Raw genomic sequence first — 25,288 nt, forward strand, 5'->3', positions numbered from 1 at the left:
AGGGGGGAGCAGAGATTGGGGGGAGGAAGGGGGGAGCGAGATTGGGGGAGGAAGGGGGGAGCGAGATTGGGGGAGGAAGGGGGGGAGCGAGATTGGGGGAGGGAAGGGGGAGCGAGATTGGGGGAGGAAGAGGGGAGCGAGATTGAGGGAGGAAGGGGGGGGAGCGAGAATTGGGGGGAGGAAGGGGGGAGCGAGATTGGGGGAGGAAGGGGGGGAGCGAGATTGGGGGAGGAAGGGGGGAGCGAGATTGGGCCCGCCGCGGCCGCTCACCTGGTGGCTTTGGGTCGGGGCACTGGGGCGGGGCTGTTGACGCCACGGGGAAGTTTTGTGCGCGGTGGCTCCCGGCACGGACCCGCCGCGGGCCGGTCCACCTGGTGGCTTTGGGTCCGGCTCTCTGGCGGCGCGGTTTGACGCGCGGCGGGAGCCCCGGGACCGGGCCGAAGGATGTGAAAGCCCTGAGTGAGTCCCCAGGCCGCAGCCGCAAACTGAGCCGAGCCCTGATGCCGGTTGGCCGAGGCGAAGACGGAGTGACCTAGGTCGCGGACATGAACGGCCTTCAGCAGGTTCCGGGCATTGTCTAAACTGGGCGACTAAAACAAATCGATCGGCGTCCGCCTCGGGGCCCAGGGTGGCAGCGGCATCGTGCCGGGAATCCGCTCAACTTGAGGCCCAGGCTTCCTGGGCTGCTAGGCCGCGCCCGGCGCCAGCACAGCCACTCGAAATGGCCGTCAAAGTAGGCGAGCCTCCGGGCGAAGGGCAGGGGATCACTTCATTTCTAACTGTTCCTAAATACAATTTAAAAACTGAAATAAATTGTTCTTTTCTTCCTTAGTTCCCTAACACACAGAAAGTGGCAAAAATAAATAAAGTTAGGAATCAAGATGGCGGCCACTCACCTCCGGTCAGAAGGATTATGCCTGCCCCCCACACGCAATGTGACGCACCGATTGGTCAACCATCAGGTCGCTGAACTGTAGGATTGGTCAATCATCACGTCACTCAACTGTAGGATGGCCCGCCCCCCGCACACAATGAAACCCGCCCCTGTTGACGCAGCGATTGGCTCGACCGTACAATTGGTCAACCTTCTCGTCACTCAATGCTAATGAGGGGATAATGAGCGGAATTTTGGATAATGAGCGGAATTTTGAACGTTTTTTGGATACCGTCGGCACAATTTTTGTCTCACCGAAAAGTAAATACGCTTATGACCGTTCCGGAATCGTAAACTTTCTTTTGATGTAATATGCGTGTCGGTACGTTCTTAACTTTTGAGTGTATAGAGGACGGACGGAGCTCAGTCCCTGGTTGGGCTGCCACAGGCTGCTCCCTGTGGCATGGCTGGACTGATTGCAGCTTCTAGTCCCTCGCAGCTTATGGCTGCTGGTGGGGGAGACCGCCCTACTCCACTGTGAAGTGGGTGACCATACTTTCTTGGGCTGGGGTACCCGAAGAGATCTCCTAGGGAGTGTTGCCTGGGGGGGCTACCCAGGCAAGCAGACCCTTGGATCGGGTCACACTCCCTGCTGGCTGGGGACCCTCCTCCTTCGGGTCCCTCCCTTCCCAAACCTGGGCTGGGGACAGGCAATCCCTTGCCACCGGTGGCTGAGAGCCTTCCCCTTCAGGTCTAAAACCTGGTTCAGGCTCCTCCCCGGAGTCCCACAAGAGAGGGGGAATCGCTCGGGCCAAGTGCTGGGGAGCTCCTACAATCCCAGCTGCTTGTACCCCTGCCCCCTGCTTAAACAAACTGCGTTGTTTGATATAACTGGCTGCCTGCCAGTAATCCTGTTCAAAATCATGAATAGCTCCTCCCCTAACACAAGTCACAGCGCATGCCTGTGAACTTGGACCTGCTGTGGGCTGGGGATTTCTATTCTCAGGTTCACTCCCAGCTGCCTTTTTCCCTGTGGGTCCCATTTAAGCTAAATGGGACCTTGTCAGACCGGGATGAATGGGTCAGGTCCTCCAAGTGGACCACCGTGCTGGAGTCTCCAGTCTCCACCGAATATCTCCCCTGCACCATCTCCTCCCCCATCTCAACATAGGGCCTGCTCCCCTCAGCATTTTCACGGGGACACAGGTTAGCAGGCTGCGCTGGCTCCAGCCATTGCTGGGAGTGGGATGGGGTCAAAGCACCGGTGGTGGCTGCTATGCTCCCCTGGCCAGTCAAAAGAGACCGCACTGCCTCCAATAGTGACTCGACCCGGGGGTGGGGGGGGGGGGAATTTCTGTATCTACCACCTCATCCTCCACTCCCCTTTGCTGCCGGAGCTCCTGAAGCTCGGACCTGCCTTCGGGCTGATCAGACAAATCATCCCCTTTGCTCTCCTTAAAGCCATCTTCAGGCTTTCTATCTCTGCCCTACAGGGGCCATGATCTGCTTCCTCAAACCCTTGCTAGCAGGCCAGCTTATATGCTGCCTTCACTTCCCTAACTTTCTCCTCATGCTCTTTTAATTCTTGTATGAGGCGAGCATTCTCCTCCCGCACCCTCATCTCCTTGCTCCTAGCCTCTGCAACTAGGCACTTCAGGTCCTCTACTTCGTACCTCGTGTGGCTTTTGCCCTCACTAAACTGAACTACCAGGCGCTCTACCTTGGCTTGGTATTCCTCAACCTCCCTTTCCCTATCCCAACTCTCTGCCCTGGCTTCCCTAAGCCTACGGGTAACCTCCCCAAGCCTGCGGGAACGTAACCACAAACAAACCAGTGGGATAAAAATAAACCCAATAACTGCTGCTCTTTCCAGACCCAAACCACTGTCTGCCACATCGCACACCATTGCCGAGGGTCCTGCCGCGGTCGCCATTTTGTAAGGAATTAGCCACACGCTAGCGGGGTTGGTGTTATTTGTCTCTGGCCAGTCAGAAGCCTCTGAGCTGCTCCAGGGACCCCTTTGTGGTTTCGAAGCGCTCCCCTATTCCTGAGTTCTGACCGCCGGACTTATTCGGTAGCGATGTAGACAGACAACAACGTGACTCGTGGTTTGGGTGCAAAACAGACCAGTATTTATTGAAAACGAAAAGAAAAATCGAAATGGCTTTTATGCCTGGAACAACACTTTTGCTTAAACGCAGTACACTTAGTGTCCACTAGAGCGCTCCCTGTCCAGTGCAACGCTACCTTATTTTAAATACAGTACTTTAATATAGACTTTTAAAAATAGCTACACAGCGTTCACCACAGCACTTCAACTTGATGCAACACCCCTTTTAATACAGTTTTACATACAGTACTTTAAAACAGCTACTCCTTTTTAATACAGTTTTAAATACTGAATTCAATGTTCACTATAGCACTTCTCTGCTAGGTGCAACACTGTCTTGCTTAAATAGGGGAGGAGAAACGGATACAACAAAGGAAATCGACTAAAATCACAATTATAACAAAATTCCCACTTTACTCCCACCCCGATACCTATTCTAAGTTGCCTTTTGGGAGGCCAGAAAAATCTATGGTCGCCACTGGAAATGCCTGCTCCGTGTCCTGCGAACTTAGATCTTCACTGCCCCGAAGTGAAAAACACCCCAGTGTTTTAAAAGTAAACTGCTGGTGTTTCGCTTCTACGGGCAGACTCCCACGCTGTAGAGGGACACGGAGGCGAGGCCAGAGAGAGAGAGAGAGCTTCTGGCAAGCTATCTTTTATATCCCCTTTTGGGGCCTGCCCAGATCCTGGTGTTTCTGGGCTAAAACAAAAGGGATCCAACTGCCCCATTGTCCAGTAATGGGTTTGAATGTGTTCTCCCATTCATTTAAACGGTTTCTCCTCAGTTTGGATGTGTCCACATGATATACAAACAAATGCTAATAGCATTCAATTTCTTTGTAAACAAAGCATTGTCCTGTGGTCATCTGGAACTGCAATTGATTGACAGTCTTGAGTGCTTAGCAAACAAAGTTCCTTTGTTCATGCTGGCAGTTTCAAGCACTTGATCTTAGAGTCAACATTGTAGAACGTTCTGTAAACAGGCATCGATTGTCCTGCTGCAGGGCTGGGGGGAAACTCCCCTTTGACACATTTGACTGCCATTGAACCTTTCTTCACAGACACACACACACAAGCTGTTTTCCAAGTCCTTTGTCTTCGGCCATGCGGTCTGACAGCCATTTTTGGTCCCTGAAATTTTTAAAGGTGCATCACCCAGGGATTCTTTACACAAAGTGAATTAATCTTCGGAGCTGTAAATTTATTGCAAAATCTTACAACTACGCCTATTAATGTGATTGATCCTTTATTATCTTTTATCTCTATCCACATGGATTCTATTTCTGGTTTGCTGATAGCTGCGTCACTTTTTTCTACTGCCATTATGTTATCCCTAATAAATACAGCCACTCCACCTCTATCTTTTCTAAATATGTTATACCCTGCAATGTTTAAGTGCCAGTTCTGATTTTTCCGTAGCTATGTCTCAGTAATCCCTACTGTGTCTGGTTCCTTGCAACGCATGATTGCCTCCAACTCCCCTGTTTTATTATGGATATTGTACAGACAGTTTAACTCATTTTTAATAGCAGTTCCTCTTATATTATTTTTAACCATCTTTTTAAACTCCTGTTCTATAACTTTATTTATTCCCTGGCCATCAATGTCCTCCCTTACTTTACTGTTTCCTGTTTTTATATTTGGTCTGGTTTCATTTTTTGTAGATTCTTCCCCCCCCCCCCCCGCATTACTAGTTTAAAGCCTTTGCCACCTTCCTATATACCCTTTCTGCTAGGACATGGGTCCCATCCTGGTTTAGGTGGAATCTGCCCCATCAGTACAGCTTTCTGTCCCAGTACTGGTGCCAGTGTCCCATGAAAAGGAACCCCTCTTTCGAAACACCATCCTTTTAGCTACGTGTTAATTCTCCTGATCTGCCTGTTTCTATGCCAATTTGCTTGTGGCTCAGGCAATAATCCAGAGATTATTCCCCTCGAGATCCTGCTTTTTAATTTAGCTCCTAACTCCTGATGCTCCCTCAGCAGGACCTCCTCCCTGTTCCTGCCTAAATCATTTGTTCTGACGTGGACTATGACAACTGGATTTACCCCCTCCCTTTCCAAATTCCACTCCAGCTGCCGTGAGATATCCCTTACCCTGGCACCGGGTAGGCAACACACCCTTCGGGATTCTCGTTCTTGGCTGTAGAGGACACTATCTATCCGCCTAATTATAGAATCCCCTATCACTACAACATTTCTATTCTATGCCCCCCCCCCCCGGGATTCTCTGAAAGCCTTCTGTTTATTTAATAATGTAATAGTTATAGTTCCCCAACTCTTAGTTTAAAGAAAAAAAAACACTAATACTCACCTACCTGCTGTACTGTGACATCACTCCTTGCTTTTTTTTTGTTTTTTAAATCTCTGCTCGAGTCCGCTGTGTCCCGGGCCTGCTCCTCTCCCACTCTTTATGTTGCTGCCGCCGCTCCCGCTCGGGTCCGCTGTATTGCATCTATACAAGTAAATAATAAATGTGTCTTGGCAGAGGATTGAAATCAGGAATTGTACAGGAAGTAGATAATTGGCTGTTATTGAAAGACCGCTTGCCCGGGACGGAAATGACAATGAGCTGTTTTGCAGGTGAGGGGCCTGTAACATGGTCAGAATGTTAATAATGGGCGATTTCATCTGCTCTGATATTGGTTGAGCAAAGCCGAGGGTATTGGTGTTGAGGGTTGCTTCTGTGGAGTTTCAGGCTGCTTTGGTCGGTGAGCCCACACTCAGTGTCCCGAAAGGTGTTCTCACTTGCCCAGATATCTAGGTAACTTCTTAGTGAGCCCAGGGCAACAACAAGTTGCATAGTGAAACATCCCAAGGAGCTTCACAGGAGCACTGTCTCAAAATTTGACACTGAACAACATGAGATATTAGGACAGGGGACCACAAGCTTGGTCAGAGAGGTAGGTTTTAAGGAGCATCTTAAAGGAGGAGAGAGAGGTTGAGGGAGAGAATTCCAGAGCTTAGGGCCTAGACAGCTGAAGGCATGGCTGCCAATGGTGGGGCGAAGTAAGTCAGGGATGCACAAGAGGCCAGATTTGGAGGAATATAGATTTCTGAGTTGTAGGGCTGGAGGAGGTTACGGGGAGGGGCGAGGCCATGGAGGGATTTGAACACAAGGATGAGAATTTTAAATTCGAGGAGTTGCTGTATCAGGAGCCAATGTAGGTCGGCAAGCATGGGGGATAACTCGAGTCAAAACTGCACGAGGCCATACGGGGGTTTTTACTGTCAAGATCATGAAGAGAGTTCATTGTGGGGAAGGGTTTATGCATCGGTGACATGAAATGATCAAGTTAGAAGTAGGAAGGAAAATAAGGTGGTGTTTTTTTCACTCGGGATAATAGGGCTGTGGAGTGTTACCAGGGATGGCCACTATATCACAGGCCGGGGGGGAGAATTTTGCTTGGTGGATTATCATTTGCAGACTGGATAGCCGGCGGTTCCTTCTCGTATAGAGTGTGGCGGCCCTGGGGATCCGGGGTGGGGGAGCGGCGGCGCGGAGGGTGGGGGAGTGCGGCTGCCCAGGGGGTCTGGGGCGGGGGAGTGCGGCTGCCCAGCCTCAGTGTTTCTCCTTTCAGTAGTCTGTGGTGATGGTTTGCAGTTTATTGGTAACTGCAGACACATCTTGAGCAGGGCAGATCAAATGGATCTTGCTGATTCACAGGTTGGGCTACCTAGAGATGGGTCTTGGGCAGTCTTCCAGGGCTACAAGTTGTCAAGATCATGTTGTAGATTTTAGGACAAGTGATTGAGTAACTAAACTATTTGGTTAATACCTACCTGGGATTTGAATATTTTTGCTGAAACTGGGAGCCGTCAGTCTGTAGCTAAATTTCTTTAAATTGCTACGCTGCTTACTTTTAATTTAAATTGCAGGATTAGCATGTGTCGTGTGCTGGAGGCGAATCTTTTATCATTGCTTCTATTTGTTTAGTGACTGACCAGAGACTCTAGTGAAATGGATTTCGGAGCAGATCCCATCAGCTGGTTGGATAAGGGACCATCGGACTGTAGTTAAACATCACTCATTGGGCCAGAGGGATCTCTTTAGTGGTGGTGAGGGAAAGAGTATAGGCTGGAGCCACTCTATTTCCACAAGGTCGCAGAGATGAGGCCGCACGCATTTCATAGGCTGCTGTGACACAGCCAATTGAACCCAAAGGATCCTTGTAGTCCTTGGAACCACTAACCTAAGCGTTGAGTGGAGTAAGTGTAAGCCCTTCTCTCACTCACCCGGTCACCCAAGATTAGATCAGTTAACTCAGTACAGACATGAAATCACTCCTGGAACCTTCCAGATCTTCATGACTCCGCTTCTCAGTGACTTACCCACCTGAGTCAACTTGTTATTGTTTCAATGTATTCGGCTATTCCCAGCCCATTGCCTCAGGCTGTTCGAGCCTGAGCTGTGTTTCCAACCCCATCTCCTCTCCATCACAAAGACTGCCTACTTCCAGCTCCGTAATATCATCCATCTCCAACCCTGCCACTCCCATCTGCTGCTAAAACCCTCATCCATGCCTTTATCGCCTCCAGACTTGACTATTCAATCTCCTCCCATCCTCTAAACTTCAGTTCATTCAAAACTCTGCAGACTGTAACCTATCCTGCACCAAGTCCCGTTCATCCATCACCCCTGTCGTTGCTGACCTACATTGGCTCCCAGTCCCCTAGTTCCTGATCCTTGTGTATAACTCCCTTCATGGCCTCGCCCCTCCCTATTGCTGTAACCTCCTCCAGTGCTACAAATTCCCCCCTAAACTCTGACTCTGGCCTCTTGCGCATCCCCCCTTCCTTCGCCCCACCGTTAGCAGCTGTGTCTTCAATCGTCCCCGCCCTAGGCTTGGAATTCCCTCCCGAAACCCCTCTACCTCTCCACCTCCCTCTTCTCCATTAAGACCTTTTGATCGCCCCTCCTATCCTTAGCATTTTATTTTTCCTTTAGACCTCTGTGAAACGCCTTGAGACATTTACTCCGCTGAAGGTGCTGCATAAATTCCAGTTGTTGTCCTGTGACTGATGCGACTTGTTTGTCTGACTATTGCATTGTTTTTGTAGAACTCTGGCAAGAATTCAGTTCCAGGTGGTGCAAAGCAGTGCCCTGAGCATCATATGTCAGGTGATTGGCTGGATTTACTTCTTGGCCTGGTCCATCTCTTTCTACCCCCAAGTGATTGAAAACTGGAGACGTAAAAGGTAAACGGTGCATGCGGGCAACTGTGAGGAGCCCTTCACAACATTCACAGTCTTGTGTGTGCAAGAAAGTTTAAACTGCTGAATTCTGAGATGTTCAGTTTCTGCTGACTATTAAAATTGACAGCTGTCGAACTGGTGTCTCATGCAGGTCATTGCTGTGGCTCCTCTAACTTGCTGCAATATAAACACCTAGGACTGGAATTTGCTAGCAAATAATTGATATACCTATCAATTCATCCAATGAAAAGCGACGAGTTAAGATAGTAACTATAGGTTTTTATTGGCTAAATAACAGAGCCCACCCTCGTGGGTGATCGGGTCCAACAAGGAGGAATACCAGCCAGTCGACCACCTTTATACCTGGGCAAGCAGGCGGAGCCATGGGCGGAGTCAGCTGTGGTCAGCCCAGGTATAACAGCGTGACAAGAGGTGACCTTGTGTAGTGATACAACAGTGTAAACAGTGATAACCATAGTGTAACGATATAAACAGTGATAACCATAGTGTAACGATAGTGAACGATAAAAGTGGTTTACCACAATAATGATGCTTGGTTATTAAGTGCAAATCGGCCAGTAACTTGTGGCAAGGAAGTGATACCCCGTGAATTGCGAATCGCCACAATTTACTGGGCATTTACACCGTTCCACTGTTAGCTTCGTGAAAACGGCATCTCGTGCTTAACCTCCCCGTGATTTTCATGAAGTTGCTGTATTTGAACATTAGTTGCCCATTAAACTTGCCACAGAAAGTTAATCTAGTAATTAATAGCATAAGTACCCTTTTAATGATGAGAATTGTTCAAGACTGCCAATCAACCTCTCCGGCCCAGAAAGTGAACAATTAAAAGTGTGGAGATTCATTCCTTCAGGTAGTGAATTGTTGGAGATTTAAGAAATGTTAAATGTTTAAATTTTTTTCTACATTTCCTTTGTCGTTTTTTCCCTTCTCTCTCTCTCAATCCAATCTTTCTTTCCCAATCTTTTATTTCTTTTTCTGTACCTGATTTGATTCTAATTCACCCTATTTCCTTCTCAGTTCTTCCTCTGTTTCTTTCTCAATCCATTAATCTCATTGGTTAAGGAGATGCACTGCTGGTCCCGTTATTCACCAATGTCCCAGATACCCCGTTACCCTCACCACGCCATTATCAGCTTGCACTTCCAGCAACTTGAGTTGAGTTGTTGAGTACCTTCAACAGACATACTGCAACGGTTCAAGAAAGCAGCTCACCACCACTAACTCAAGGGCATTTAGAGATGGGCAATAAATGCTGGCCTTGCCAGCGATGCCCACATCCCAGGAACGAAACTTGCAGGGCAAAAAATGTTTTGAGCTGAAGGTGCAGAGTCAAGTCTAACTAACCAGGCAGGCCGTGAGATCCTGCACTCCAGCAAATTCTGGGCCATTGGAATAAAGAGAACCTCAATTTGATGCTGCCATCATTAAAATGTTTGGTCCCATTAATTTGCCTCAAATTGTAAAGTTTGTTACCCTGGGATAATGTCAGTTTTAACATGGAAATTCGTGTCTGATCAAAGCTGTATCATTATTAACGCCCTTCACATGACTGCTGTCTGTGTAAGTTGCTGTTTCTGACAGACCCATTTTCACTCAACAACCATGCATTTATTTGCTGCTGCTGCTGCCGCCGCCGCCAGTATCTGCTCAGCTGTAGGTCACGAATGGCCAAAGTTGCAGCATTGAGATTTGACCGGGGTTTGTGTAGGACAAGGAACGTAGTGAGTTGATACACACTGAAACGTCAGATTGATAGTCAGCATGTTCCTTCACATTCTGTAATTAGCTCTTTGAACTTATGCTGTGTTGGTGTCTGCAGTTCCTCAGACAGCTTGTGTCTCTGAAAGGTTCGTTCAAGTAGTTGAAATACAAGAGTTTCGGCGCTATTCTCAAACCCTCCTCTAATGCTTGGGCATAATTTCATTCGGTATGGGTGAGTGAGAAGGTGTGAAGCATTTTACCAAGGCAGTGATTAAATTGATAGCAGCCTTGGCATTTATTATTACTGTGAGCTTTACTGGAGCTAGAGGAATTCAAATGCCTGGTCTGGCCAGTTATATAAATGAATGACATTCTACTTTTTCTGCATATTTTCTGCCTTATTGATGCAGGTTAACCTCGTGCGGCAGGAATTCTAGTTCTCTGGTACATTTGTAGTTTATAATCCATCAGTTGATACTTGGGAAGTGTGCCTACTGTTTGTGAATTTGGCCAAGGGTGGATTAAGTGAATCCAAGCAGCACTTTGATTCTTGCGACAGTTGAACATTATAATCACACGTTTCAAATATCACCTTCTGGATACACATTGCCGTGGGTACAAAACGCTGCCAGTCAGAGCGGGACTTCTCTCAACTGTGTGCTTTCATCTCCCTCCCCACTCCACGGCTAACCCCAAGCTGGAACTAAAACCTACCCTGATGAGATGGTGTTGACGACAGACTGGACTTGCCTGATCTTGCACACACTTTACCCAATAATTTTCAATGTTCTTAGACAATTGGATTGAGGCCTTGATGTTCTGGGCGGTGGGTGGCAGGTTGCTGTGTCTCTCTAGGTAATTCTGGGCAGGCAGAAGTCATTGGTTTGTAACTAGATGGTGTTCACAATGTGGGAAATTCTTTTAGCCCGCAGCATTTTTCTGTGTGATGCTGAGGATTCTGTTCCCTGATAAACACCACAGGGAGATTGTTCCGAGCCTGCCCGCAACCTTTTTTTTAATTCAAAATTAATCTTGTGTATAAATTAATGTGTTTGGCAGTTTCTGTATCAGAGATCCCGTTGTCTTCTTTCGACTTGTGTTCTAAACAGATTAGTTTATTAATCGGCGAGGGTGCTACTGCATGATGTATTTCTCTCTCTTTCACAGTGTGGTTGGATTGAACTTTGATTTTCTCGCACTTAATCTGACCGGTCACATTGCATATGGAATGTTTAACGTTGGTCTCTTCTGGATTCCGTATATTAAGGTAACATTGAATTGTGTACATTACAGTAACATTTAATTGTGTATATTACGGTAACATTTAATTCCATGTAATACAGTAACATTCAATTTAGTTTCTTCCCAAGTACTAAGAACACGTGGTTATTTCAGTAAATGTTCTTTGGGGAGCAGCGAAGGACACGGTCAAATTACTGAAGGGGAGAGCATTACCATTCTAACAGAAACCGCTTTCAAAATGTTAACCAGCAGTACAGAAAGAACAGGGAGGGATTCCTACCCCCTCTTAGATCATAGAATGATACAGCACAGAACGAGGCCATCCAGCCCATTGTACTGACTTTTTGAAAGAACTATCCAATTAGACCCACTCCCCTGCTCTTGCCCCATAGCCCTGAAAATTTTACTCCAAGTATTTATCCAATTCCCTTTTGAATGTTACTATTGGATCTGCTTCCACCACCCTGTCAGGCACAGCCCACAACATTAAAATTCTCCTCATCGATGAGGAAAGATTGGATAGACTGGGGTTTTTAAGAACAGAGGAGGCTGAGGGAAGATTTAATTGTGATATATAATTGAGATGGATAGGAAGGACCTGTTTCCCTTAGCAGAAGGGTCAATAACCAGGGGGCATAGATTTAAGGTAATTGGTAGAAGGATTAGAGGGGAGTTGAGGAGAACTTTTTTCACCCAGGGGCGGCTGGTGGGGGCCTGGAGCTCACTGCCTGAAAGGGTGGTAGAGGCAGAAACCCTCATCACATTTAAAAGGTACTTGGATAGGCACTTGAAGTGCCGTAACCTACAGGGCTACGGACCAAGAGCTGGAACGTGGGATTAGGCTGGAGAGCTCTTTCGGCCGGCACAGACACAATGGGCCGAATGGCCTCTTTCTGTGCCATAAATTTCTATGACCGTGCAGCACTCCCTCAGTACTTCACTGGAGAGTCAGATGAGATTTTGTGCTTGGTGAGCCATCTCTGCGTGCGGGTAGATTGTGTGGATGGGGCTCCTCTCCTGCTGGGTAGATACACAGATAGCTGGCTGGTCAGTGAGGCTGAGTCAATGGCCTGGTAGCAGAAGGAAGTCCAACAAACTCCAAGGTTAGCATCGTTTGGATGGGGTTTACTATTCTGTGCTGGTCTGGGTGAGGCTTTTGGTAATGAGTGACGGGTCAACTGTCCTTTTACAGTTGGTCGGTTGTGTAGTGGTTTTGTATCTGTGATCCTGACAGAATTCTAATGTGATTAAGACCTCCGTTTAATTCCAAATTTTACTGTTAATTTGGTTTTCATGAATGTGCTAAATCTGCTCTCTGCTTTTTCAGAAACAGTTCCTGAAGTGTAACCCAGGTGGGATAAACCCAGTGGAAGGCAGTGATGTCCTTTTCAGTCTCCATGCAGTCCTGCTAACAACGTTTACAATCTGTCAGTGTCGTTTGTATGAGGTCAGTCAGCCTCAGAGGCTTATTAATTTTGGATTCAGAATCATAGCGTTTATAGCACTGACTGAGGCTGTCAGCTTGAGATGCGAGTCCCATTCACCTGTCCTTTTCCTGTGTCTGTATTCTTCCTGGTCACATCCTGTTGCAATTCCCTTTTTAAATGTAGTTAGTCTCTCGCTCATTAGCCCCTTCTCTATTCTAATAACACTGAAAATCTTGCTTCTAATTTCCCTTTCATTCTTGTGTTCAGGCTGAATCTTTGCCTCCTTGGTACTAATTCTTCAAACAGTGGTAACAATCTCTTACTATTAAAAAAGCAAAATACTGCAGATGCTGGAAATCTGAAGTCAAAAACAGAAAATGCTGGAAATACTCAGCAGGTCAGGCAGCTTTTGTGGTGTGGAGAGAGAAACAGAGTTAGCGTTTCAGGTCAATGACCTTTTGTCAGAACTGGAAAAAGTTAGAGCTGTAACAGATTTTAAACAAGTGCAGGGGGAGGGAAAGGGGTGGGGGAGAACAAAGGGGAAGGTCTGTGATAGGATGGAAGGCAGGAGAGATTAAATGACAAAAGGAATGATGGTGCAAGGCAAAAGGAGATGGTAATGGGACAAGTAAAGAAACAAAAGATGGGGCTAGAAGAGGTGTAACTGGGAACAGCAGAATTATTACCAATGGCTGCTATCCAAAAAAATGGGGGGCAGAGGTTGTGGTCTGAAATTGTTGAACTCTGTGTTGAGTCCAGAAGGCTGTAAAGTACCTAATCGAAAAATGAGGTGTTGTTTATCAAGCTTGCGTTGAGCTTCATTGGAACAGTATAGGAGGCCGAGGACAGAGGGGTCAGAATGGGAATGGAGCGGAGAATTAAAGTGACAGGCGACCGAAAGCTCGGGGTCTCCCTTACGGACTGAACGGAGGTGTTCCACAAAGCGGTCACCCAGTCTGCGTTTGGTCTCCCCAATGTAGAGGAATCCACATTGTGAGCGGCGAATACAGTATACTAAGTTGAAAGAAGTACTATTCTCTTACTATTTACCCACTCAAAATCTTTCAGAATTTTGAGAACCTCAATTTGATACCTGCACTCGGTAAAATTCGAGTGAATTTTCCGGGTCTCGGTTCCTCTGCTGAATTTTGCCATTTAGTGTAGACTTTGATTCACTCCTCCTTTGCCCAATGTACTGGTTCATATTTCTTTGCACTGAACTGCATGCGCCATTGACCTACCCAGTCTGCTAACTGGTCAATGCCCTCCACAATTTCTTCCATTCTTGCTCATACTTTGTCATGCCCCTTGATTTAGTATCAGCAAACTTTGTATCATTCCTCTGTCTCCAAATCATTTATATAAATGGGAAATAAGAGCTCTCAGCATAGATCCCTGGGGTACACCTCCCACAAACACCCATTTACCCCAACTCTACCTCTGTCTCCTCGCTGTCTATCTATGCCGCTGCACTCCCTTCAATGCCATGCACCTTCATTTTTGTAAGACGCCTCTTATGTGGCAGCTTTTTAAATGCCTTCTGAAAATCCATATGTACAACATCCATTGCATTCCCTTTGTCTGTACACTGATTGAAAGATTTGTTTAAGCTAATAACCTGCCCATTACAAATCTGCACCGTTCCCGATTGCTGCCCCCCCCCCCACACCAACCGCCACCACCTCGGCTACTCCTACAGTCTGGTCCTGGCACTCTTCCAGTCCAACATCTCTGTCTTTGCTTTTGGCATTTGGGAGCTGTTTTGTTTAAAGTCCCTGTTTAAGTTAATGCTGCATTCTGACTGTCTCTCCTGTATTTATGTCACAGAGAGGGGAGCAGAAAGTGTCGAGGATTACTGCTGGACTGCTGGTGATTGCCTGGCTCTTTGCTCTCGTCACCCTATTTGTGGCCGTAGCTGATAAAATCACCTGGCTGCAGTATCTCTACTACTTCTCCTACATCAAATTGGCAATCACGCTCATCAAATACGTCCCCCAGGTAGGTGATGGGGTGCAGGCACAGTGCGGGATACAGCGGGGGACTTTGATGCTTTGTGATCTGTCACCAGGTATCAGCCGATGTGAGGAATCCTGCAAACCATCGGGATGGTTATTGATTTTCCCACCCCCAACTGTTCCCAGGCTTCTGATGTACAACAGTATTAGAATGCTGAGGGGCTTGACCCCGAGACTGACCTCTGAGGTGGCAGCAGTTAAACAGTTGAGAGAAAGGATTCCTGTTCAGCAGAAGCTGGATTCAGTGTCCTTTACCAACAGACATGGTGCTGACATTAGCAACCTGGTGACCAGGCAACACCGATCCCAGTTACTTTGCCTTCAAGCTTTGGGCTGAGGGAGAAGGTTGAGATGTGGTGGGGCATTAATACCATACAAACATACAAAATTGATGGGCAGCAAAAGACCAGCTGGTCCACCAAGCCTGTCCCACACCATGATGGCTGTAGCATCGTGTCTAAACACTTCCACACACCATTTCCCCCCCCCCCCCACCATGTGGGAGAGGTAAAAAGAGAGAAAAATCCAGGGCCAATAAGGGGAAAAAATACTCTGGGGAAAATTCCTCTCAGACCAAGTGATATCTGTAAAGTCACTTACCTTCTATATGATGCGATCTGTGCCCCAGTCAAGAACCGGTCCAGCTGCTCTTGAAGGCAGAGAGTCAGCACCCACCACACCAGCCTGCAACACATTCCAGAGGCTCAGTACAAAGTGTTTGTGTCTCCTGTTTAATCACCGTTACTGATTGAGCATGATGTTACTGATTTATCATCAGTGTTTCACTGTCTCCCTTCAGGCCTACATGAATTATCGGAGGAAGAGCACAGTTGGTTGGTCCATTGGGAATGTGCTGTTGGATTTTACTGGAGGTAGTTTCAGCATCATACAGATGTTCCTGCAATCTTACAACAATGGTAATGGCTGACCTGACGCGCGAATGAAATGTTCACTCTGGAGTGGTTCAATTTGTAGATGGACGCACTGAGTGAGTGGCCCTTAAACACTGGCTGGTACTTTAACCCTTATCCAGGGGTCTGTACCTCCCTCCCTCCCGCTCATGTTGCTGTCCCTGTTGTACACCATGTACTCAACGAGAAATCCCACAGTGGTCCTTTACAGAGTGCTACTTTCAGACATTCTAGTCCCCTGCATAGTTGGACTAAACCTCTGCTCACTCTTTGATCCTGTTCTTCCTCATCCCCAGGCAGCCTATTGGGTTTTGTAACTTTTCTTTACACTGTTTGTAGTTTAATTATCGTCCTTCAGTTTGAAGTTGCTGCGGGAGCTTTCAGTCCTGGTGCATGTACTCTGATCTCTCCGCGCGCCCCCCCCCCCCCCCCCCCCCCAAACGACCCTGAGCAAAGCTTAGCCACACAACTACACTTCATAGGATGATACAGCACAGAGGGAGGCCATTTGGCCCATCGTGCCTGTGCTGGCTCTTTGCAAGAGCTTTCCAATTAATCTCACTCCCCTACACTTTCCCCATAGCCCTGTGAATTTTTCCTCTTCAAGTATTTATCCAATTCTCTTTTTTGAAAGTTATTATTGAATCTGCTTTCACCGCCCTTTCAGGCAGCGCATTCCAGATCACAACTCGCTGTGTTTAAAAGAAAAAAGTTTATTCGTGTCATCTTTGGTTCTTTTGCCAATCACCTTAAATCTGTGTCCTCTGGTCCTTCTGCCACTGGAAGCCATTCATGGGTGGTTCTGCTGCACAGGACAGGAGGAAAAAGAGCGGGAGAGCTATAGTGAATGGGGATTCTATTGTAAGAGGAATAGATGGGCGTTTCTGCGGCCGCAAACAAGACTCCAGGATGGTATGTTGCCTCCCTGGTGCAAGGGTCAAGGATGCCTCGGAGCGGCTGCTGGACATTCTGGAGGGGGAGGGTGAACAGCCAGTTGTCGTGGTGCATATAGGTACCAACGATACAGGTAAAAAATGGGATGAGGTCCTAAAAGCTGAATATAAGGAGTTAGGAGGTAAATTTAAAAAATAGGACCTCAAAGGTAGTAATCTCAGGATTGCTACCAGTGCCACATGCTAATCAGAGTAGAAATAGAAGGATATTTCAGATGAATAAGTGACTAGAGGAATGGTGCAAGGGGAAGGGATTCAAATTCCTGGGACATTGGAACCGGTTCTGGGGGAGGTGGGACCGATGTCCTAGGGGGAGTGTTTGCTAGTGCTGTTGGGGAGGGTTTAAACTAAAATGGCAGGGGGTTGGGAACCTGTGCAGGGAGATAGAGGAAAGGGAAGCATGGATAGAAGCAAAAGACAGGAAGGAGAAAAGCAAAAGTGGAAGGCAGAGAAATCAAGGGTGTAAATCAATCAGGGCCACATTAAATAATAATTCTAAAAGGACTAAGTGTTTAAAAAAACAAGCCTGAAGGCTTTGTGTCTTAATGAGAGGAGCATTCGTAATAAGGTGGATGAATTAGCTGCGCAAATAGATGTAAACGGATATGATATAATTGGGATTACGGAGACATGGCTCCAGGGTGACCAAGGCTGGGAATTCAGGAAGGACAGGCAAAAAGGAAGAGGTGGGGTAGCATTGCTGGTTAAAGAGGAGATTAACACAATAGTAAGGAAGGATATTAGCTCTGATGATATGGAATCTGTATGGGTAGAGCTGAGAAATACCAAGGGGCAGAAAACGTTGGTGGGCGTTGTATACAGACACCCAAACAGTAATGCTGAGGTTGGCGATGGCATTAAACGGGAAATTAGAGACACGTGCAATAAGGGCACAGCAGTTATCATGGGTGACTTTAATCTACATATAGATTGGGTTAACCAAATTAGTAACAATACTGTGGAGGAGGAATTCCTAGAGTGTATACGGGATGGTTGCATGGACCAATATGCCAAGGCACCAACTAGAGATCAGGCCATCTTAGACTGGGTATTATGTAATGAGAGAGGATTAATTAGCAATCTTGTTGTGTGAGGCCTCTTGGGGAGGAGCGATCATAATATGATAGAATTCTTTAGTAAGATGGCGAGTGAAGTAGTTGATTCGGAGACTAGGGTCCTGAATTTAAATAAGGGAAACTACGATGGTATGAGGTGCGAGTTGGCTAGGATGGATTGGGGAACGTTACTTAAAGGGTTGATGGTGGATAGGCAATGGCAAACATTTAAAGATCGCATGGATGAACTACAGAATTTGTTCATCCCTGTTTGGCATAAAAATAAAAGAAAAGAAAAAGAAAAGAAAAGAAAAAAGGTTACTCAACCGTGGCAAACGAGGGAAATTAGGGATAGCATAAGCTCCAAGGAGAGGACATATAAATTGGCCAGAAAAAGCAGCAAACCTGAGGATTGGGAGCAGTTTAGGATTCAGCAAAGGAGGACAAAGGGATTAATTAAGAGGGGGGAAAATAGAGTACGAGAGTAAGCTTGCAGGGAACATAAAAACTGACTGTAAAAGCTTCTATAGCCATGTGAAGAGAAAAAGATTGGTGAAGTCAAGCGTAGGTCCCTTGCAGTCAGAATCGGGGGAATTTATACTGGGAAACAAAGAAATGGCAGACCAATTAAATACATTCTTTGGGTCTTCACAAAGGAGGACACAAATAACCTCCCAGAGATGTCTGGGAACATAGGGTCTAATGAGAGGGAGGAACTGAATGAAATCAGTATTTGTAGGGAAATGGTGTTAGGGAAATTGACGAGATTGAAGGCCGATAAATCCCCAGGGCCTGATAATCTACATCCTAGGGTACTTAAGGAAGTGGCCCTAGAAATAGTAGATGCATTGCTGGTCATCTTCCAAAATTCTATAGACTCTGGAACAGTTCCCATGGATTGGAGGGTAGCTAATGTAACCCCACTATTTAAAAAAGGTGGTAGAGAGAAAATGGGGAATTATAGACCGGTAGGCCTGACATCGGTAGTGGGGAAAATGCTAGAGTCCATTATAAAAGATGTAATAGCAAAGCACTTGGAAAACAGTGACAGGATTGGACAAAATCAACATGGATTTACAAAAGGTAAATCATGCTTGACTAATCTACTGGAATTTTTTGAGGATGTGACTGGTAGAATAGATAAGGGAGAACCAGTGGATGTGTATTTGGGCTTTCGATAAGGTCCCGCATAAGAAATTAGCATGCAAAGATAAAGCACATGGGATTGGGGGTAAGGTACTGACTTGGATAGAGAACTGGTTGGCAGACAGGAAGCAGAGTTGGAATAAACGGGTCTTTTTCCGAGTGGGAGGCATTCACTAGTGGGGTACCGCAGGGATCGGTGCTAGGACCCCAGCTATTCACTATATATTAATGTAGACGAGGGAACTAGATGTAATATCTCCAAGTTTGCAGATGACACAAAGCTGGGTGGGCGTGTGTGTTGTGAGGAGGATGCAGAGAAATTCCAGTATGATTTGGACAGGTTGGGTGATTGGGTAGACGCAATATAATGTGGATAAATGCAAGGTTATCCACTTTGGTGGCAAAAACAGGAAGGCAGATTATTATCTGAACGGCAATAGATTGGGAGAAGGGGGAAGTACAACGAGACCTGGGTGTCCTTGTGCACCAGTCGCTGAAGGTAAGCATGCAGGTGCAGCAGGCGGTTAAGAAGGCAAATGGTATGTTGGCCTTCGTAGCGAGAGGATTCGAGTATAGGAGCAAGGATGTCTTGCTGCAGTTATACAGGGCCTTGGTGAGACCACACCTTGAGAATTGTGTGCAGTTTTGGTCGCCTTATCTGAGGAAGGATGTTCTTGCCATGGAGAGAGTGCAGCGAAGATTCACCAGACTGATACTTGGGATGGCAGGAATGACGTATGAGGAGAGATTGGGTCGATTGGGCTTGTACTCGCTGGAGTTTAGAAGAATGAGAGGGGATCTCATTGAAACTTATAAGATTCTAACAGGACTAGACAGACTAGATGCAGGAAGGATGTTCCCGTTGGTCGGAGAGTCCAGAACCAGGGGTCACAGTCTAAGGATAAAGGGTAAGCCATTTAGGACTGATGAGGAATTTCTTCACCCAAAGAGTGGTGAACCTGTGGAATTCTCTACCACACAAGGCAGTTGAGGCCAGTTCATTAAATATATTCAAGAAGGAGTTAGATATATTTCTTGAGGCTAATGGGATCAAGGGATATGGGGAGAAGGCAGGGACAGGGTACTGAGTTTGGATGATCAGCCATGATCTCATTCAATGGTGGAGCAGGCTCAAGGGGCTGAATGGTCTACTCCTGCTCCGATCTTCTATGGTTCTATGTTTCTAAATCTCCCGCAACTTTTTCTACTCCAAGGAGAACAACCCCAGCTTCTCCAGTCACTCCACGTAACTCCGGTCCCTCATCCCTGGAACCATTCTAGGCCTTGAAACCCTGGTTGCGCTTTCTTCCCAACATCCGTAGCAGAGCCAAATGTCGCCATAACTGACATCTGGATGTTGCTGTGCCATTTAATCCGTTGATGTATAGAAGAAGGGCTCCTGAAGCAGCTGCCCTGACTTGGGTGCAGTGATGTAAAAAGCCACTCGCATTACTTGATCAGTGACCCATCACCCCAGTGCTAACACTAACTTCAGTTTCTCAATGGCAAGAAGCTAGGGACTGTGGAGGAGCAGCAGAGATTTAGGGGTCCAAGTATAGAAATCACTAAAAGCTAGTGGACAGGTACAATAATAATTAAATGGCTAATGGAATGTTGGCCTTGATCTCCTTTATCTCCAGGGGGCTGGAATACAAAGGGGTGGAAGTTTAGTTACAGTTTATATAAAGCTCTGGTTAGACCCCAGCTGGAGTCGGTGTGTTCAGTTCTGGGCCCCGCACATCAAGAGTTATATACTGGCCTTGGAGGGGGTGCAACGCAGATTCACCAGAATGATACAGGAGCTAAAAGGGTTAAATTATGAGGACAGGTTGCACAGACTGGGCTTGTATTCCCTTGAGTTTAGAAGATTAAGGGGTGATTTAATCAAGGTGTTGAAGATGATTAAAGGATTTGAAAGGGTAGATAGAGAGAAACTGTTTCCTCTGGTGGGGTGTCCAGTGCAAGGGGGCAGAATTTTCAAATTAAAGCCAGGCCCAAAAAGCTCTCCCAAAAAGCTGTTGAGGCAGGGAGTCAATTAAAAATTTCAAAACTGAGATTGATAGATTTTTGAGGCCAAGGGTATTAAGAACCAAGGTGGGTAGATTGAATTGAGATACAGATCAGCCATGATCTGATTGCATCAGCTCGAGGGCTGAATGGCCCACTATATTCCTGTAACACACTCTACCTCCGTGCAGACCAGCTTTTCTCCCATTTCAACCCCCTACTCAGAGTCGTAGCCTTTGATAAATACTGTCACTCAAGACCAGAAATATCTTCTGAAGCTACTGTTTATAGCATTGCCCCTCTATCTCCTCATGCAAAGAATTGGGACATCAGCTCACTTTATTCTTGGCACTAGTCTAATAAAGCCATCCTGGGACTGTGCAGTAGTTCAGTGGCATGCCTTGTATCTTGGGACCTGCTGGCTGTCTTTAGCAACAATGGCTCCAGTAGTGTAGTAGTTATATTACTGGACCAATAATCCAGAGAATGAATTCAAATCCCATTGTGACAGTTTGAGAATTTGAAATCTTTTTTTTTAAGTTGGAAATAAAAAGCTGGAATCAGTAAAAGGGAAGCTGTTGGATTGTCGTTTTAAAACAAAACAACTGATTCATTGATGTCTTTCAGGGAAGGAAAGCTTCCGTCCTTACCTGGTCCCACACCAACGTGGTTGACTCTTAACTGCCCTCTGAAGTGGCCCAGCAAGCCCCTCATTTGAGTCAGTGCTATCTGCAGTGGTTCAAGGCGGCGGCCCACCACCATCTTCTCCAGGGCATCTAGGGATGGGCAGTAAGTAGTTGAGATGGTCAACACACCTGTTGGCTAATTTAAGATCGGTCAGGACTTGGTGAGTTTCTACCAAGGCATTTATATTGGTCAGGAAGAGCTTTGGAGCTGAATGGTGTGGTCTGAGGACTGAGGATTTCATGGATAAAAGGGAGTGAGGGTACGCAGAGAGCGAGACAGTTTAAAAAGAAAAGTCTCTCTCCTGGTCCTGTGTACCTATAGCAGTAGAATATACAGGGTGATCGTCAAAGTTACACTGGACAATGAGTATTGATCTAGTGGACCATTTGGGTAAATAAAGCTCTATTCTTAATGTCTTGTGAAGTCTTTCCTCTGTAGATTTGCAGACCAGTTCCCAGAGATTCCTGGTCCTATCTCTCTCTGTCCTTGTATACAGTTCAAGAGTATGATGGGCAGCACGGGTCTGTTTCTGGCTTGTAGGGTGTTTCCTTGGGTCACGATGTAAAATGCAGGTTGGCCTGGGTCTACACTAACAATGATGCTTGTTGGTTCAGATTGGAGCTGCTCAGACTGCAGATTATTGCTGTTCATTGAATAAATGTTTGATTTCCATTGCAGATGAATGGTTGCTGATTTTTGGAGACCCAACCAAGTTTGGCCTGGGACTGTTCTCAGCAATGTTTGATATTTTCTTCATTGTGCAGCATTATTGTTTGTACAGACCCAAGCCTGGCTACAGGTTACTGAGTGCAGATAACTGAGACTGTTTTTGCACAACACTGGCTGGCTCTGGACACATTCATTGGGCAATCTTTAACTTGCAACAACACAAAATTGATCAATGTTAGTTGTGAATGAAATGACAGCAATAACTCTGCATCATTCAGTAAAACCCAACCGCAGCGGTCCCTGGCTTCAACCTCCCTCGGAGACAGTGGACGGTGCTCAACCTAATCCGCACAGGGCACGGACCATGCGGCCACCTGCTCCACAAGTAGAAGATGAGGAACAACCCGAAGTGAGACTGTGACCGTGAGTCCCAGACCTCGGAACACATCACATCAACCTGCCCACTGAGATCTGTTGCGGGAGGCACCTCATTTCCCCACTCGGCATCTCGAGGCCATCGAATGGACAGCCAAACTAGACATCCTATTCGAAGCTTTTCCCGTCGTACGAAAATATAGTATTCAGTGAAACCGAGGTACTTGTAATTTTAAATGGGAGATATGGAAGTGTCTGTTTCACACGCATGTGTCTGGAGGTTTCTGCTGTTAGAGCTTGAATTTTTCCTTCGGCAGCAGTTGAGTTTTACATTTCAAAAATCATCTGTTGGGTTTTAACCACCATCGCCCCGCCCTCAGGACCGGGCCCTCGGCGAGGTTGCCCCAGTATCTTGGAATTAAATCAGTAACAATTAGACTGGCTTTTGGTGTTTGGGGGTGGGTGCGGGGAGGGTGGAAGGGTTCTTGAGTTAAAATCTGTTGGCAGCGCATTAGAACCACTTTGGTTGCGTACTGACCGATTGTGCTAGGAGAGGGTGGTGTTAAAAGACTCGGCAGGGAGTCATGGTGCTCAGACTAACGTCGAGAAGAGTTCTCTCTGAATGCAGTACTGAAGCAATGTGTGCAAATTCTCCCAACCACTCTGCAAATATACCTTCCCGGCTAGAAAAGAAGGCTGGGCTTTGTCTTCAGGAGTAACTTCACCCGTTAACACAGACCAATTTCACAATTACGCTGAAGACAGTTCAACTCAATGACTGGCCTCAAGCGGCACTTAATTTAACTAAGATCATTGTGGGTAAGTACCCCTATTTTAAACTGCACCATCCCCCACTGAGAGAAAAGTCATTGTTCAAATAATTGCCGCCTGGCGTGGAGTTGCTTGTGGTTTGGTTTGAGGTTAATTCCATGGAGGCAGTGATGTGGGGCAGTACTTGGGAGTTTGCCCTTCACTCCGAGGGTAGTGTTTCAGTGAGGCTGCATTGGGTTTGTTCGTGCACTTTAACACATTGACCTTGTGTGCTTTGTGCATCTTCTCAGGTGCTAGGCCCTGAGTTTGATGGACATTTGGGGTGTTTCATTCTCTGTCAGATCCATGACTTCAATTCAATGGAAATCAACTTGTATCGATTGCTGCCTCAGTAAAGCTTCATAACTTTTTGTACACTTTCTAATCTCTAAATTCTAATAAGTAAACAATTTATCAAATGAAAAATATTAAATCTTTGTTGAAATTAAATCTGTCTTCATTTCCTTGACTGACCAGCAAGTACAAGCTTGGTTTGTGCTGTCCCCCAGTCTCGCTGTCCGCGGTCACGCCGGCTGCCGCCAGTCTCGCTGTCCGCGGTCACGCCGGCTGCCGCCAGTCTCGCTGTCCGCGGTCACGCCGGCTGCCGCCAGTCTCGCTGTCCGCGGTCACGCCGGCTGCCGCCAGTCTCGCTGTCCGCGGTCACGCCGGCTGCCGCCAGTCTCGCTGTCCGCGGTCACGCCGGCTGCCGCCAGTCTCGCTGTCCGCGGTCACGCCGGCTGCCGCCAGTCTCGCTGTCCGCGGTCACGCCGGCTGCCGCCAGTCTCGCTGTCCGCGGTCACGCCGGCTGCCGCCAGTCTCGCTGTCCGCGGTCACGCCGGCTGCCGCCAGTCTCGCTGTCCGCGGTCACGCCGGCTGCCGCCAGTCTCGCTGTCCGCGGTCACGCCGGCTGCCGCCAGTCTCGCTGTCCGCGGTCACGCCGGCTGCCGCCAGTCTCGCTGTCCGCGGTCACGCCGGCTGCCGCCAGTCTCGCTGTCCGCGGTCACGCCGGCTGCCGCCAGTCTCGCTGTCCGCGGTCACGCCGGCTGCCGCCAGGTTCTACAGGCAGCTGAAGTGAATTGATGCAACCAGGGTCCTGTTACCTCAATGGCTTTTAGACAGGGTCTGAAGGTGGTCAAAACCTTCCATTGTGGGACCAGGAGTTCTGTGTCCCAGAAGGAAAATTGCGGCCTCCCCCCTCACCCACTCCCGTGACACTTGGCAGCTGGTGACCGCCCAGTACCCATTCCGGGGTGCAATCGACGGGCAGCATTTAAATGAAGATGGACGGAGAATGGTCGATAATTTCCTGCCCACAGCAGGAGACAAACTTGGCAAAGTTGTTTCTTCCTGGAAACCTGCTCAGTTAACCCTCCCCATAATGTTTATCACTCAAATGGAAAAAATAGTTTGATATTGAAAAGTACAGGAGTTGAGAGAGTTAAAGAAAGGATTTGTAAAGGATGATTAATTGTTGGGTGAGGCTCTAAGTTTGACCCAGTTACAGGGAATTGTTTAAAGTGGGTCACAGTTCAGGTATCAACCGAGTCCAAACCATCAAAGCATTTTTGTTTTTAATCGTTTATGGGATGTGGGTGTCGCTGGCAAGGCCAGCATTTATTGCCCATCCCTAGTTGCCTTTGAGAAAGTGCTGTTAGGGAGGGAGTTCTAGGATTTTGACCCAGTGACAATGAAGGATCGGCGATATATTTCCAAGTCAGGATGGTGTGTGATTTGGAGGGGAACTTGGAGGTGGTGGTGTTCCCATGCGCCTGCTGCCCTTGTCCTTCTAGGTGGTTGAGGTTGTGGGTTTGGGAGGTGCTACCAAAGAAGCCTTGGCGAGTTGCTGCAGTGCGTCTTGTAGATGGTACACACTGCAGCCACGGTGCGCCAGTGGTGGAGGGAGTGAATGTTTAAGGTGGTGGATGGGATGCCAATCAAATGGGCTGCTTTGTCCTGGATGGGGCCGAGCTTCCTGAGTGTTGTTGGAGCTGCACTTATCCAGGCAAGTGGAGAGTATTCCATCACACTGCTGACTTGTGCCTTGTGAATGGTGGAAAGGCTTTAGGAAGTCAGGAGGTGATACATTG

General features: G+C 47.2%; 1 protein-coding gene across 3 annotated transcripts in view; it reads left to right on the forward strand.

The window, feature by feature from the left end:
- LOC147108447 (cystinosin-like) overlaps positions 1 to 23,651 on the forward strand; it is a 61,695-nt gene extending 38,044 nt beyond the window's left edge. The window contains exons 6-11 of one of the 3 annotated variants that reach the window (XM_086005090.1): positions 8,045 to 8,182; positions 11,072 to 11,171; positions 12,474 to 12,593; positions 14,401 to 14,571; positions 15,388 to 15,505; positions 22,026 to 23,651. In XM_086005090.1, the coding sequence (XP_085861216.1) occupies positions 8,045 to 8,182; positions 11,072 to 11,171; positions 12,474 to 12,593; positions 14,401 to 14,571; positions 15,388 to 15,505; positions 22,026 to 22,168 (790 nt within the window). In that variant the 3' untranslated portion in view covers positions 22,169 to 23,651. The remainder of the gene's footprint in view (positions 1 to 8,044; positions 8,183 to 11,071; positions 11,172 to 12,473; positions 12,594 to 14,400; positions 14,572 to 15,387; positions 15,506 to 22,025) is intronic. The other 2 variants (XM_086005091.1, XM_086005092.1) reach the window with 2 other exon arrangements.
- Positions 23,652 to 25,288: the final 1,637 nt, after the last annotated feature.

This window comes from Somniosus microcephalus, chromosome 13, assembly GCF_052327205.1.
Source record: "Somniosus microcephalus isolate GS21.2 chromosome 13, FLI_Smic_1.0, whole genome shotgun sequence".
Lineage (NCBI taxonomy): Eukaryota > Metazoa > Chordata > Chondrichthyes > Squaliformes > Somniosidae > Somniosus > Somniosus microcephalus.